This window comes from Parus major, chromosome 27 (genome assembly GCF_001522545.3).
Source record: "Parus major isolate Abel chromosome 27, Parus_major1.1, whole genome shotgun sequence".
Taxonomy (NCBI): Eukaryota; Metazoa; Chordata; class Aves; order Passeriformes; family Paridae; genus Parus; species Parus major.
This window is the reverse complement of record NC_031796.1, coordinates 2,725,964-2,742,295: the sequence shown is the minus strand read 5'-3', so window position 1 is coordinate 2,742,295 and position 16,332 is coordinate 2,725,964. Positions and strand designations below refer to the sequence as shown.

General features: G+C 44.5%; 1 protein-coding gene across 1 annotated transcript in view; it reads right to left on the bottom strand.

The window, feature by feature from the left end:
- Positions 1 to 360: 360 nt before the first annotated feature.
- MEIOC (meiosis specific with coiled-coil domain) overlaps positions 361 to 16,332 on the bottom strand; it is a 17,768-nt gene continuing 1,796 nt past the window's right edge. The window contains exons 3-9 of the mRNA XM_015651059.2: positions 16,229 to 16,328; positions 11,495 to 11,652; positions 11,260 to 11,364; positions 8,036 to 9,863; positions 5,999 to 6,133; positions 3,758 to 3,938; positions 361 to 1,892 (exon numbers count right to left, since the gene is read on the bottom strand). Of these exons, the coding sequence (XP_015506545.1) occupies positions 1,615 to 1,892; positions 3,758 to 3,938; positions 5,999 to 6,133; positions 8,036 to 9,863; positions 11,260 to 11,364; positions 11,495 to 11,652; positions 16,229 to 16,328 (2,785 nt within the window). The 3' untranslated portion in view covers positions 361 to 1,614. The remainder of the gene's footprint in view (positions 1,893 to 3,757; positions 3,939 to 5,998; positions 6,134 to 8,035; positions 9,864 to 11,259; positions 11,365 to 11,494; positions 11,653 to 16,228; positions 16,329 to 16,332) is intronic.

Below are 16,332 nucleotides of genomic sequence, written 5' to 3'. Positions count from 1 at the left end.
TCCAACCACTGCTGCTCCATTCAGGACAGTCAGGAGTGCACAGCTGGCACTGACAGCAGGCAGTTATTTATAGAGCAGGAATACTCTGGACTCACCCCTAAGATTCCCAGTACAGATGACAGAATTGCTGCATCAGCCTTCCCTAGCAATGCAGAGCTTGGAGCTGAGATGTTTGAAGAAGAAACATTCCCTACTCTGGCTCCCTTGGCATGTCTGATGTTAATGGTCATGGCTCTCCCCAGAGAGGGATTTTAGCATCCCCTTTGCTTTATCCTGAACACAATTCCATAGATGCTTCCCCCCAGTGCTGGTTCAGGCTTGAGGAACCTGGCCTAGAAAGCACACTTGCAGAACAAAAGGTCTTCAACAAAAATGAATTTATTTTTTATAGACAACTCCAGTCAGCACAGTCAGTTTTGCTTTAACGTCAACACAGCCTGGGTCAAACTGAACAACCCCCAGTGCAGTGACTGTTAGAAAGCTGTGCCTGTTCTGCCCCACTCACCCGGCAGCACTTCTGTCGTTGCCGTGATCACACCCCACCTTCTGCTGAGCCTCTCTCAGTCAGTTCTGCACATCATCTAATGACAATTCATCTGATGCCAACACCCCTTCTGCATATCAGCATTCCCAGCAGCAGGAAGAACAGAGCCATGTTGGTACTAGGGTGTGCAAGCATGCTCAGTAACTTTAACCTACTGCTTGTGGGTCTCCCTGTCCTGAGCACCAGCGCTGGGTGCTGGTGAATCCAGCACTCCTGCTCCTAAAGACTGAGAGCTGCAAGCAAACACCAGTGCTGGGAGCTGCCCAAATGCAGAAGGGAACTAAGAAGTCTCTAAGCTGACAATCAAATTTCAAACCAAACTAGTAACTTTAAGAAAAATCCAAATTTCAGAACTTGGCACGACCTTTTCTGAAGTTAAATTAAAAACAACGCTCATTATTGAAGCTCCTTCACAGCTCTGCAGGACAATCTGCCTGTCGTTTTGATTATGCTTAAATACTTTACAACAGTAGTTCCTTTGTTCCCAAGAGCATTCCAAATATCTGAACACATTCACTAAATTCATGGTTTCACACAGCAATTCTCCTCTACTGGTAATTTAGTGGAAGCTGGTGCATATTGCTTTTCCCAAACATAGACTTTAAAATCTCAAAATCATAAACATTTGTATTTTAAATATCTAGTTTTACATGAATATTGGGTATTCCTAGCCTTTTTTCTTCCTGTTTCCAGGTTTTAGTTCAATAAGGAAACCATTTTACATCACAATCTGATCTGACACCAACCTCACACCCCGTCACATCACAGTCTTTAAGAATCATTATTTAAAAACCTATTTCCTAAAGCAAAACTAAAAGGAGTTATGGGGAGAGTTGGACACCAGGCTTCACCCACAGGAGTTAAATAATATCTTGGCTGTTAATGAATTAGTCTGATTATTTTTTTAAGTTAACATTCACCAGTTTGGCTTTCCAACATTCTCACTCTGCCTGTCACGTTAACAGCTTAACCTGAGAGCCCTTAAGGCAAATCCCACTTCCCATCAAGATACAGCTTTAAATACGAACTTTAGCAGTTGAAACTTTAAAGAAACTAAAAAGAACAAAAAATTATGAGGAATTCATCTCTCCTTTCTCATACACACTGCGGAGCAGGTCCGTGCACGGCCCCTCTGCCCCCTCTTCCCTGGGCCCTCGCGGGGCCGCAGCCGGGGGCGTCTCCGCTCGTTTCTCTTCGGGCGCTGCCCCCTCCTGAGGAAGTCTGTCCCGAGCCCGTTTGGCAGCCGAGGGTTTGGGCAGGGTCATCTGGAGGGCGCACCACAGCATGGTGCGGACCTTGCGTGTGGCCAGGCACAGGGCTCGGAGCGCCGTGGCCAGAGCCAGCACCACTGCAGAGGGAGAAATGGCCCTTTAGTCCTGGAGCACTGCAGGGACTGCCCTCACCTTTGGTCCCTTTTGTGTCTTTATCTGTCCCTTTACAGGTTTATTAAAGCTGGCTCTCAATTTCTGTGCCCTCACACAGCAAGGCAGGTTTTTTTGTTCAGAGTTTGTTACAGCACCTTCCTGCTGTAGCTGCACCTCGGGGTGGGCTGCTCCATGTACACACACAGTGATGGCACCTGGGCCCTCCCTTCTGGGTCACAGGTGGGTCCTTCACCTGTCCTGCCAGGAAATCCTTACCTTGGGTGAAGGAACAGCTTGTTTGGGGCATTGGATTGGAGCACACAGGTCATGTTCTGTGAATGGGTGTGGAACCAGAGCTGTAAAGGGTCAGCTGGGCTGTGGTCCTGTTATTCTGGCACAGGCTGCCCAGAGCAGCTGTGGCTGCCCCTGGATCCCTGGAAATGCCCAAGGCCAGGCTGGATGGGGCTTGGAGCCATCTGGGATAGTGGCAGGTGTCCCTGCTCATGGCAGAGCCCATCATTGGACAGGCTTTTAGGACCCTTCCCACTCAAACCATCCTGTGATTCTGTGACAGATGCTTAACATCGTTTCAGATGGAACTGTGATCAGGTGCTGTGGAAACAGGGCTGGGCAGGACCTGCTCCCAAACAAGCCAGAAGAGCTTCAGGCCTTTCCCTCAAGGTTTTGCCTGACACAGCAAATACAATTACTGCATCCAATAATTTACTGTTAAAAAAAAACCTCCCCAGCTGCTGCTCCAGGCTCAACACCCCAAGACAGCAATGGGAGACAGAGGACCAAGCACCACCCCTCCAGGTAAGTAATCAGATCCACTGTGCAGAGCCTCCTCTCATTTCCCAGCAGCTGCACCAAGAATTTGGATCTCTGACAACTCCTTCCCAGACTACTCTGTTCCAAAGAGCTCACAGATCTGATAGAGCCAGGTAAAATCAATTATTTTCATGGGCTTCAACACCCAAAAAAACCCCTTCACCTTAACAAGTCCCCTAATCTTCAGTCAAGGTAAAGAGAAACAAGAATGGTGAAAGGTGAAAAGAATGCTTCAGTGTATCTTCTGAGGTAAACTTGAGAATTACAGAACTGCACCCCAAAGAATTAAAATAATCCCTGTAATTCAGTCGTAGAAAGAAGAGCAGAAGAGATGATAAGATTCAGAAATGTAAGACATCTTCTGACACAAGGTAGGAGGTCAGAGTGTTGCAGGGAGCAGGAATTTACTCTGACACTCCCATCTCAGAGACAAGGGAACCTGCCATCTGCCTGTGCACTGGTGAAAGATTAAGCTGAATATTTGGCTTGTTTGGGACACCATCAAGAATGAAAACATTCTGCCCATTGTATTTTTGTGCATGCATCCAAAATATGACTTGTAATTACACCAGTCTATGACAGAAGGTGCTTGAAGAGGAAATCCATTTGTAACCCAAGGCCACTTTGGGCAGATTCAGCATGGAGATACCAGGAAGGAAGTTTTAGACAAAGACAGAGCTGAAGAGTTCAGGAATATGAGGGACAGGGAGAAACGAAAGGCAATAGCTTAGTAACATCCCCAACCCCTCAATGTGTTATCAAAAAACCCCACTAATTTTTATTCCTTGCTAGTTCATTAATTGAATAACCACCTCCAAATTGATTTAACCTATTTATCTCTAAAACCCAGTTTTAGTGTCTCCTCAAAACCTCATCCAAACCCCACCCAGTCTGCCTTTGACAAAGCTCTAACACTGAAAAGTAAATTAAAATTTTAATTACAACCCACCTCACTTATTTTTTCAAGACATGTTCAACTTCCCAGCTACCTTATAAATGTACATAAGCACAGCTATACCTCTCTCATCCTGGCACCTGGGGGGGCCATGCCGCTGCCGACTGGAAGCATTGACAATTTCATCCTTCCTCCGAGCCTGCACCACATGGATCGACTCCAGGTGTTTATCCAGAGCAGTGGAGATGTTGGCGAGGAGCGGAGAACTGCGCAGGCGCTCCATCTTCCCCAGTAAAGTCACAATCTAATGAACAATTCACATCTTACAGGGGTTCACACTGTACTCATCCACACTTACAAGAAAATTAACTAACTAGGGAGAACAGATTAATGATAATCATTACTTTCTTTTGAGAACAGCTCATGAAGTTACAGCTGAAAGCAGTTCTAAGTTCTTACCTGTGATTTGTTGATCTCCAAACCCAAAGCTGTGGTACAGCTGGGTGTGCAAAGCACAACAGCAAAGCTACAACACCCCAGTAAGGATCCTCAGCTTACTGGTTAATACCAAATCTGTACAGCTTTGAGGCATCCATGAACAAAAGGCGGTTTCAGGGCAATGTGCATGTTCCTGAATGCAGAGCACTGGGGTCTTCCCTTTTCACAGCACTGCTGCAATTTCTGTGTGAAAACCCAGATGGGCCCCTTGTGCTGTGCTGGGCAGCCTGGGCCAGCAGCAGTCACAGCAGCTCTGGGAAAGGAAAAGCTGCTGTGGAACCACGTTTGGGATGACTTTGGGATGAACACTCAGCACTAAGAGAGCTGAGAGCAATCATTCAGAAATAATTCAGGTTTGTTTAGCCCACTGAATATGTGCATCTTTGTTGTCTTATCTTACACCAGTCACATCATTTGTGGGTTTCCCAGTGATGAGTGACACCTCAGCCACAGCCACATAACACTGAGAACCTGGTTACTGATCAGCAGAAAAATGGAAACTAAAAATCCCCAAATTGGGATGTTCCTCAGGCCATGGCTACACTTAATGTCTTAAAGGAACACATAAGACTGTCAAGAAGATTTAACTGGATGCTCCAACTATGAAGGGTTAATCCCAGATTCAGCCATCTCAGCTTCTCAAATCTTTGAACCAGGGTTCCTTTCTGGCCATTACCGAGCTTTCCAATTTTAGAATCCAAGTTTAACAGCCCCACTCTGTTGTTGAGCATCCTTAAAAATACCTAGAAACATTAAAGTACCTTAAAACAAGGTACCTAACAAGGGTTTGAGGTGATATACCCCAAAATGTTCCTCAAATGGCTAGAGAGGCTTAAGCCCTGTTTTGGAGGCAGTTTTAAAATATCAGGACAAGGACTGGCAAGTCTTCTAAACATGGAAACTAAGGCTGTTCTTTTGGGATTCATGGAGCAGGAGTTTAAAAACAGTACACTAAGCCATCCATGTCTTTCAGTCCATCACTCAGATGGATGAGCAGCACCAGGCAGGTCCTGCAGGCAGTGAGCAGACAAAGCTCCACAGATGATTTCTCCTGTGTGAGGCAGGTAGGACAGGCTGCTGCCTCCAAACCAAACATTTCCCAGAACCCTTTCACCCCACAACATCCTCTGCCAGGGGGGACAGGTTGGTTTCTGCTTCTCCTTGCCTGCAGCACAATGGCTCTGGTCTCTGGGCCTCAGGAGGGCCACAGCAGCCCCTCACCATTCTGATGGCAGAGTTTGTGCTCCCTCCTCCCCATGGACCCAGGGGCTGCCACCAGCACCGTGGTTTTCCCACAGAGCTCAGCAGATGCCAGCCTCCCTTGCCCTACTGGTTATGGCTCTCTGGGTTAAACAGCAAACTTGTAACAGAAACTCAGGCTGAAGGTGCTTCAAAGAATCATTCTGCATTAAAATATACCATACTCTCAAGCAAATATATTATGTCAACATCTTCCAAACATTAACTATACCCATTTTTTCCCACAAATACGTCCTCCATCACAGTGTTTCTAAACCCACAGTGAACATTTCCCTGCTGAGCAACTCTGAATGCAGCACCCCAGAGAGCTGTGCCCAGGCTCCAGGACTGGATGCTGCACCACGTGCATGCTCCTGCATCAGGAACCACATTCTCCTGGCACATGGGGATGTAACTGTGAGCTTCAGCCTCTCTGTGGTTCCCTGGAAACAGCACCCTGGAGCTGCAGAAGCTCTAACAGGGACTGCTGAAATGTTATTCCCTGCACAGCATTGAAGAACAAAGCTATTTTGGGAAAAGCTGCTCTGATCATCTTACCTATCTCACACTGTACTCTAAGTTCTGTAGGGTAAGTTAAATAGATTATTTTTTAGTTCTACAACTCACTCTGGCTTGTTCCCGTAGCTGATCCACAATTAAGCGATCAACCCTTGATGGATTTGATGTCAGCCTTGGAATTGGAATGTTGTTAGTACTGGAAACCTTCTTCCCTTGGAAATTCTTAGCAAGAGCTGATTCAGTCTGCAGAAAACAAAAGAACAACTCCCTCAGAATGTACATGCAGAGTGTGCTTCATTACAGAAATAAGAAAAAATATCAGATTCAAATTCTTCCCATCAGGGTTTTGGAGTTTTTTAAAGGAGACAATGAGGATTCAGGCATTTGAGATTTAACCCTCTGGTGAGACAATCACCTGCTTTAAGTGAACAACTGCTTTACTCAAAGCAGTTCAACTAAAGCAATCGTGCCAACACACCGTGTTCCAGCAGTGCTATGTCTGCTCACTCTGACTACAGCCTGTACTGGTTTTGCCTGGAAATAAAATGGAGGTAAGTCAGAATTACAGGGAAAAAAAATGACCAAACAGATGTGGATCTCACACATAAAATTAAAATAAAACTGCTTCAGTCAGCAATTAACCTAATTTTTGTACAGATTAAACTACAGAAAGGTTTTTTTCCTAAGCATCCTGGTCTAGTGGAAGGTGTTCCTGCCTGTGGCAGGTGGGTGGAGCTGGATGGTGTTTAAGGTCCTTACCAAACCATTCCAGGATTCTATATTTTATTTAGCCATCAGAAAACTATTTTGAAAACTTTGCAAGATTCCAAGTTTCCATCTCACTCATCCTCTTGTTATGTCACTCTGAAACACCCATAACAACATAGAATTAGCTGAATCTGGTTTAAAATGGCAATTCTTGGATGGTTTCATAGCGGTCCACTATTAACAACAGCATGGTGTGCCAAGAGGGAGTGGCTTCACACAGAGAGAGCAGGTTTAGACTAGATATTAGAAATCAATTGTTCCCTGAGAGGATGGTGAGGCCCTGGGACAGGGTGCCCAGACCAGCTGTGGCTGCCCCTGGATCCCTGCAAGTGTCTATGGCCAGGCTTTGGAGCAACCTGGGATAGTGGGAGGTGTTCCTGCCCACGGCAGGATGGCACTGGGTGGGCTTTAAGGTCCCTTCCAACCCAAACCATTCTGGGATTCTGTGATAAAACTGTATTTCTCCCCCATGGCCCCTGATCATGCACATGCCACCTTTTTCATTCTCGCACTCTCCAAGCACCCCAGACACCACCTCCTCTCTTTATGCTGTGGTCACTTTTCCTTAGCCCATCTATTCAAAGCAACCATTGGTTTTTTGGCCAACAAAAAAATCCCATGTTACATCTTCTTGGAATTGGATTCTTTGTAGGGGCTGGCACAGGAGAACTCTCAAAGGCCCCACTATTGCCAGGTGACATTTGGCCCAGCTTCCCCCATAGACAATCCCAGGCATTGAAATTCAAACCCCATCTCAGCTGGTGAAATGAAGACAAGTTTTCCTACAGACCAAAAAAGGCAACTGCTTTTAGCAGGGCTTCACACAGCAGTACCTGAGCCTTTTACTGCAAGGGTTTTAATTAAATGACCCTTCCCTCAGCCTCTGCTTCTGTGAAAAAAAAAACCCCTTCAAATACACCTTAGGTTTAAACCTTCAGGGAAACCAGAGGTAGGGATTCAATGTAGCTCCTAAAAGATTGAATTGAAATAATTAAAGTTTAGTTTTGATTCAAAACATATTTACTGGATTTGCTTTAAAGTTCAAGAGGCACTGTATTTATTGTAGTAATAGAAAATGTATAGCACATCTTTTTTCCTCATGAACACATCTTCCCCAGCCCTGGGGACTGGAAAAGCCCCTGAATTCCTGTTTTTAGTGCAACATTCCATAAAACATTAGCTATGCTTCCAGCCAGGCTACAAATCTCCACACCTTTCACTTTCTGTCCCAAAACACAGCGAAACAAACTTGTAACTTTGAAGTCCCATCCAGCATTTCAGCTCCTAACAGCAGAACTACCCATGATCTGTGACTGCACTGAGAAGGATGATATCTCCATCAAAATCTGTGATATTATTCTAGTTTGGTTTTCTTACCTTCTTTCTTTCTTTCTCCAAAGCTCTCCATTGCTCATAACACTCTTCCAGTCTCACATGCAGCTCGCTGGCAGGCCCACTGCGACTTTTAACTTGCTTTTGAAATCCAAATGCTGACACAAAACCAGAGAGTGCACTGTCACCATACATCTTCTCTGTAAAGCAGGGGTAGAGGCGTTTGAGATCATCCTGGGACAACAAGGTGTGAGGGTCCATCAGAGGCACCACGGAGCGGCCCATGAGGTGAGCAGATCGCACGGGGAAGGTGCTGGGGCCCAGCTGCCGGTTCCGCCTGAAGTCACCCACCATGCAGTTGGGAATGCCTGGAGCCTGCAGGCTCCCAGCACCGGTGTCCCCATTCCCTGCCCCAAGATGCAGCTGCCCCTGAGACTCCAGTAAGTCCTGGTACATGTCCTGAAACACCCCATCCGCCTGGTTCTGCCCTTCCAGATCACACTGCTCGCTCTGTGGCTTCAGCTGGAAACGCTGTTTGTTCAGATTATCAATGATCCCCAACTGCTGGGCCAAGTAACTGTCACAGAATCCATTTGGCTGCTTCAACTTCTTCTCACTGAGGTACTCAATGAGGTTCTCTTCCCCACCCCTGACCAGAGCTTCCATGCACGCAGCTGCCCGAGCTCGTTCTGCAGCGCTGTAGCCAAACTCAAGGTTGGAGAGCAATGGGCTGTCTTGACAGTACTTGTGAAGTAAATTACTATTTAAAGGCAAATTTGAAGATGGCAACTGAAAAACATCATTAGAATGACGAGAGCTTTTTGCAAATGCAGGTGACTGATTATTCAGTTTCAATAAAGGACTTGGGTTCTGGAAGGGGCCAGAAGCCATGGGTTTGGTTTGGATGTTCATCCACCCTGGTCTGGTGCTAGAACCTGCTGAGGGGACTGTTGCACTGGGCAACAGTGGGAGTGATTTATAGAATTCAGGATTCTGAAGATCAGCCTTGGAAAACTGCTGTTTTTCCACACCATTATTTCCTGGACAAGCTGCAAAAGACTTTAGTCCATATTCAAATTTTTGCCCAAAATCAGTGCCAAAGGAAGATTCACTTGCAAACTGTTTTTCTGATACAAGTCCTACAGACTTGGGAAATGTAAAGTCATGCTGATCTGAAATTGTATCTTCAAATTTTTTCTGAGTTCCTGATTTTACTTGAAATAATTTAGCATAGGACTCTGCATCCAAAGATGGTGCCTCAGGGGTTCCATTTACCAGCTTTCTATTTTCTTGGAGGCTACAACTGGTGCCCTTGTTGGGCTTTGCTTTACCAGCATGAGAATATTCAGTGTATCTGGTATAATCTGTGTTCTCATTGTATCTGTGACACTGTGGAAGGAATGTTTCTGCCCGCTTTGGGTGCACCTGTGCATCTGCTCCTTTGGGACACACCTTCTCCCTTCCATAAGAATAAGCATCAGCTCCTGAGTCTTTGATTGCTTCTGAGTACCCAGCTTGGGCTGCATAGGTGTTTTTCAGGTAGGGGTAGTTCTGATATACAGGTGTTGTCTTCATACTCTCATTAGCCTGCAAGCTGCAGCCATTGGCACGATCGCCCCTGGCAGGGTACAAGCTCTGCTCTTCCAGGTCCACACCAGCAAAGCCACGGTAACAATCATCTGCTTTCTGCTGTGCCACCAGAGTGGGACTCTGCAGGAACTGCTTGTCAGCAGCAGGGATGGACTCACTGCCACAGAAACCCTGCTGGGGCACTGTTCCAACAACTGCCCTCCTGGCTTCTGGCAACAGCTCATGGGGCTCCATTCTGGTCGTGTTCACTGGCCACACTGACTTCAGGGTGGGAGGGCAACTCCTTGAAAAACAAGAAACACATGGTTACACACTGATCTGTGCTGCTGCTCTTCATTCCCAAACACAGAACAAAGTTTAAGAAACTAATTATTCCCAAATAATTTCTCTCAAATGATTCCAAGATGTCTGACTTCAACTTCTACCCACTCCTGTCATCTTCAGTTTCCCGTATGTAGCTGGGAAAACTGATTCTGCCTTGTCTAAACACACCACTACAGCTCAGGAGCTATGGACAGGCCTTCAAGCTGCAAGGGATGTGTACACATCAAGTCCTGGTCCATCATCACAAAAATACTCCTGGTTCAGCACCAAGTTCAGGCACCCAGAGAGCCCTCAGTCTTCCAAAGCCACATCCCAGCACTCCAGAGAAAATGCTTCTCTCTCACCTCACTTGTGCCTTACACTGGCCTGCACTGCTTCCTGCAGGTAAAGCCAGAGGCAGCACCCCAGCACACCTCATTTCTTTCTACTAACCAGCATGAATTAACACAGGACCATCAATCCCTGACTGCCAAGGAGAACTGTAAACAGAATAAGTAAAAGGGAAATTGTGTCTGGAAGCCATTGCTGGGAGTACTGAACCAGCCCTGCTTGTCCATAGGGAAGGAATTACTGAGTTGTCTCATGATATCAAGACTGACTCTGAAGTTCTCCCTCATTTCAGACACATAACTCAGCACACATAGAGAAATCACTGGAATTGTTTGGGAAGACAGAAAGGAAAAGCAGTGCCTGGCTTGGGAACCTGAGAACTGGGCTCCCTGTCTTGTCTCTTAGACCTGGAAAACAAAAAGACAGAGAGCTCTCTAAGTATCCTGAGGCTGCTGGACCCGCACCCTTCTGTGTTATGTTGTTATGACTATGGAATTGTCTCTTCTGGTGCAGAAATAGAGGCAAAATAAATTATTTTATCATGTATCATTTAGATACACAAATATTGCTTAGGTATCACTAACAGCAAGAAACATTAATTTTGCATGGAATTTTCTTCTGCCTAGTTCAGGCAAACGTGAAGGAGTCTGTGCTTTGTCTATTTTTTCTGTGAATTGACACTAACAAAGAAACCTAAAGTCTGAATTCAGTCCTGATTAAAATAAAAACACAGACCAAGGCATACATCCAGGGGATTTATCTGAATACAGCATGTCCACAACACTTGATAAAATCTTCTTTACAAAATGCCAATTAATAAGTTCTGTAAATAACAGAGAGACAGAAGCTGCCACACAGTCTAAGTGCCTTGAGAAAAGTTTCCAAGAGTCCCAAACTAAATGTTGGAAGATGAGGATAAGGAAGAGAAAGCTCACAGAGCATGAGGCCTGGCCTGGCAATTGGAGCTGACTCAGGAGCACAGTGAGATCTGAGAAAGGAGTTTCTGTCACCTGCACCTCACTCACCCCTCAGCAAAGCATGGCTGTGGTTTGTCTTGTTCTTCCAAGATGTCTGACACGAGTCCATACAGATCAGCTTCACTGCCATAATCATTCCTTTCGGGCTGGATCCTGAAAACAACTGTGTATTAATAAAAACTATTCCTTCATTCAAAGTACTTTCTACATTAAATTAAACAAAAAAATATAATCTATCTAGTCCAACACAAACACACACACATTCCCTGTCAAGGATGACTACCTGGATTTCAGGTTAACCTGAGGAGCAGCAGGCTGCTTGGTGTCATCTGTACATGTAGACCAAGCAGGATACAAAAGGGAAGGGTCCATGGGTGCAGAGTACTCTGATGTTGAAAGGGAAGAACTGTAGGCCTGAGGTAACTCCATATTTTCTTCATTCTGCATTTAATATACAACAAAATAATTTATTTAATATGAAACATATCAAACTGTCATTTTGTCATTGCACATGGTTGTAACTGAGCTCACTCTTGGAGGAACCAGCACACGAGAAGTAAGCAAGCCACACACTTGGAACACAACAATTTCAGGCCATGTTAATGTCTTTAAGCAGAATTCTCCATATCCTTAAGCAGAATTCTCTGTCCCTTCCCTTGCTCTCTGCTGCAGACAGAAGCTGATCATATTCTCACCTTTCATGCCTCTTTTGAACACAAACAGATGCTCTCAGGTGTGCCAAGTGTTGCTTAAGGCTTATGGAAAGCATTTGTATTTTACATCCTGCCTGGCAATTGTTTAAGAAGATGGTGCTGGAGCTGCACATCACAACTTTTTTGTCACTCAGGCTTGTGTTCTGTGTGTCCTGAGCTGACCTTTGCTGGAAACTGAGTGGGGGGTACTCCCCAACTACCCAGTGATCGACAGAGACCCCTCCCCCAAAAAGGCCTAGGCAGGCATAGTAACAGGTATTGGTACTGGACTTGTAAGATGCTTCCTTTTGTATCCCACTGGACACTAAAGTCAGGAGCTGTTTGCATTTGAATGGGAAAATCCAGAAATGGGACCAAAGATTCAATTATGCTGGACTGCTTTACCACAGGGATTTAAGAACAGCCCGACAGTTTTTGGAAATCAATGTAAAACTGTGTACCCTTGGGACTGGAATGGGAGGCATCACAAGAAGTATAGTGAAGAAATGTGAACCACAGCGTGCATGCACAGAACCAGCCTCAGCCTTCCCCAAGACAAGCCAAAAAAGGAACACACCAGGAAATTACTGGCAAATAGATTTCTCTCATTGCCATGGCAGAATGGGTACAAAACTTACTGGTAATAGTTGATACATTTCCTATGGGCCTGAAGCATTTCTCTGCCAAACCAACCAAGCTGAGGAAGTAGGTGAGGTCCTACTGAAGGAGATCATTCCTAGGCACAGGACACCTATAGGTGTGTCAGCACTGTTCTGATTCTGGCCAGGACAGGGTTAATTTTCTGCAGTAGCATGGCTAGGACCCAGAAGTCATTCTGCACCACCCAACCTCATTGCCTGGGGTGGGGGAAAGGGGCTCTTTTCCAGGGAGAAGGGGATACTTCCAGCCAAGAAAATGGAGATCCACCCAGTATCACTGGGAAATTTTTCCACGTGAATCTTTTCTTGTATCCTCTATCTGCTGTTGCTGTTACCATTCCTTTTCTTCTCTCTGCTGCTCCCAGTAAATTGTTTATATGTCAACCTGTGATCTTTGCCTTTTGTGTCTCCAGTTCTCCTCTCCACTGTGCCACAGCAAGGAAGGGAAGGGGAGAGCAGGGGAGGGAGAGATCAGTGTGTGGTTTGGAGAGTCTCAGTGGGAAAACTGAACTGGGAAGTGCCATTCCCAAACCACAACAGCCTTAACTGGCACCCAACAAACGCGAGGCACAAAGGGTTGAGTTAACAACAGATCTGCCCAGAGCAGACTGGTAACAAATCTGATCCAAGCATTTGCTGTACTGGGTATGGAGCACCAGGCTCTGGGGAGCTTGAATAGTACAGTGGACTGTTAAAAACCACACTGAAAGCAGTGAGTGGTGGGACCTTCAAACATTGGGATCTACATTTAGTGAAGGCCACTTGGGCAGTGAACACCTGAGGCTATACCAGTTGAGCTGACCCTGCCCAAACAAACCTCCATGTACCACAGAAGGAATAAAGGACAAAACAAAGAGGCCTGAGATGTTGCCACCAGCACTACTGAGGGGCAGAATAACACCTAGATCCAGAGAAACTCAGTCCTTTTGAAATCTACACAGGAGACCTTATAGGTAGGTAGTCTCTTACAAACCACTTTCTGTGAATATCTGGGCCAAGAACACTTGTGTAATTATGTTATCTCTCCAAGGAGATTTTTGTCCTCTATCAACAAGTACCTTCACTGCAGAAATTGACTGATCTCAACCTTCCTGTTCCTCACATCCAGGTGGGAGATTGGGTCTAAGACCATGCAACAATGAGCCACCAAAGGAACACTGGAAAGGACCATACCAGGTTTATTTTACAACATACACAGCTGTGAAACTTCAAGGACTACAGCTGTGGAACCACCATTCAGGACTGAAGAAAACTTACAGGATCAGGGAAGTCAGAAACCACTTCCTCTGAAACTTTGGGACTAAAAAAATTAAAGAGTAAGTTTGTAAACTCTGCCTGGGAAGAAGACCTGTCATACATAGAACTTGAATGCCCTCAAGAGGTAGTAGCAATTCCAGCTGCAGTAATTATTTTAGACAAACAGAATTGCACAGACCAGGATTGCCAAGAGAGTGCCAGATGTCAAACTTGCTATAATGTTGGTAGAGTTTTACATTGGTTAAGATTGTTACTGTGACATGTTTCCTTGAATTGCCTTAACCTTTTTGAATATGAAACTTATATAGGTAATCCTTTTGTTCTTTCTTGTCCAGTCAAAGACTGTAACAAGAAACCAATTGTACAATGGTTTAAGAAGGATGGAAGAGAATTTAAATTATTAATTAATGTTACAACTAGATGGGAATCTGACAAAAATCTGACAAAATTTCCTTTGATGCATAAGGAGGATGAAGGTAAATATCATTGCTCAGCTATAAGAGATAAAGTAGTAGCAGAAGGCCATTGGATACAAGTAAAGATAAAAGGAAATCCCTAACCATTAACAACTCCCAAAGTGCCTCAAATCTGGGAACTCAGCCTGTATGTAATTAAGGAGGTAGAGAAACAACAAATACTATTTAACATTGACTACACTTAAAACTACAGTATATGATATTCTTGGTGTATTATTCATGCTCTTTATTCATGCTCCTGACCTGATCAATAATGGAACCACAATGTAGCCAACCAGACACAGAGTATGGGCCCATTAAGAAAGAAACAGAATACAAACCACAGGTGTCAGCACCTGTACAGCTAATGAACAACAGCTGAAGGAAATACAATTGAAATTCAAGATTTCTGCCTAGATATGGAACAGAACATCTGTAATTTTGAAATTCCACCAGTGGTTAATATAAAAATGATCCTTAGATACATGGGTAAAAGGTGGGAATGCTTTAGTACTCCTTGTGAATATATAGAAATAGATATTCAATTAAACCACATTCTAATTTTTGTGTTTGTAAATTTACTCAGATCAGAGGCTGTGATTTTAACTATTCAACTCCCAGTAGCTTTTTTTCAACTAATGAAAACCCCCTATATCTTAGTCTCAACTATACAACCTAGCCCTAATGGAAATGAGCCTTATGCTAGTATAGAAATTGCTACAATGTAAAAATTTGCAAAGGCTGTTAAAAGAAGCTAAAAAGAGTAGCAGAAACACTTTCTTACTATCCACCATGACACTAAAGAAATGCATCAGGCAATGGAATGAGCAAAGAAAGATGGAGATCACCAGAGGTGCGATATTTTACTTAAGGCTACACAAGCTCAGTGACTGCATTAGGCAGGCAGGAATGGTGGATTAGACAGGCAGGTTTATGCAAATTTTAGTGTCTAAATTCTCTTGCTTTTCACTCCTTGGTGTGCTTGGTTTGTGGAAAACTTCCCCTGACACCAAGCACAGAATAAACAATGTCTCCTTTCTCAACCTGACCCTCGTCTATCCTTAGAGACTTCTTAAAACCAGCAACAATGTTAGCTGAAAACAGCTGCTCCAGTTTCTGCTGATTGATCCCTGACAGGAGTTAGGAGTTAGACCCCCTTTCTCCCCATTATTAAAGGGTATTAAAGTACTGAAGAAAACCTAGAGCAAATTCTTTGAGGAAATGCATTATATGCTGATTAAGTGAAAAGGAACATATTTTGTCTTATCTGTTTGGTTTACACACAATAGGCCTTCTCAGTAAGTGAAACAATAAGAGGTGTTTTTGCAAGGTTAGATGTTAAAGACTCATGATACACTCCTTTGTGGAGCATAGTAGTCTGACAAAATAACAAGTCCTGGATGGAAGAACTAGCAAGTCTGGTCTTGAACGTACTGGGAATGAATTTTCATTTGAGTCTTCTGCCTCTGTGAAAGTTTATGGCTATGAAAGGCAAAAATTCCAAGACAGAACTGACATATTTAACTGTCCTGGCAGTTTCTGCTGATCAGACGAAGAACTGGTTCATACAAATGCTTGGACTACAGAAATATTTGAGGCAATAAGGTTCTCCTTCTTACCCACTTTCCAGTTTTCCTAAAAGAGTTCTTTGCTCCTCACTCTGCCAGCAATTGTTTATGCCAACAGAAGAACAATTACCATGAACATTTCACCAGAACAATAGTGAAATACCATTTTACCAAACATCCCCTACAACTTCATCAGTGACTGCATTAGAAAAGCCACTGTCCCTTCTGATGAAAGTTACAGCAATGAAGATTTACTACAGTTAAATCAAACACTTATTTTTGTTCACCAGTGTAAGCAACCACTTTAGAAACATATTCTGACCATTCTGTTCACAAGCAACACAAACTCTTACAGAGCTATAAAAATAATCAATAGCCAACTGAACCTGTGATTTGTAGCAGGCATAGAGCGAGGCAGAGCCCGGCAGGGCAGCGCTGAACACGTCCGTGGGCCTCCCGCCCGCTTCCGCACTGCCCCAGCAGCGGCTGC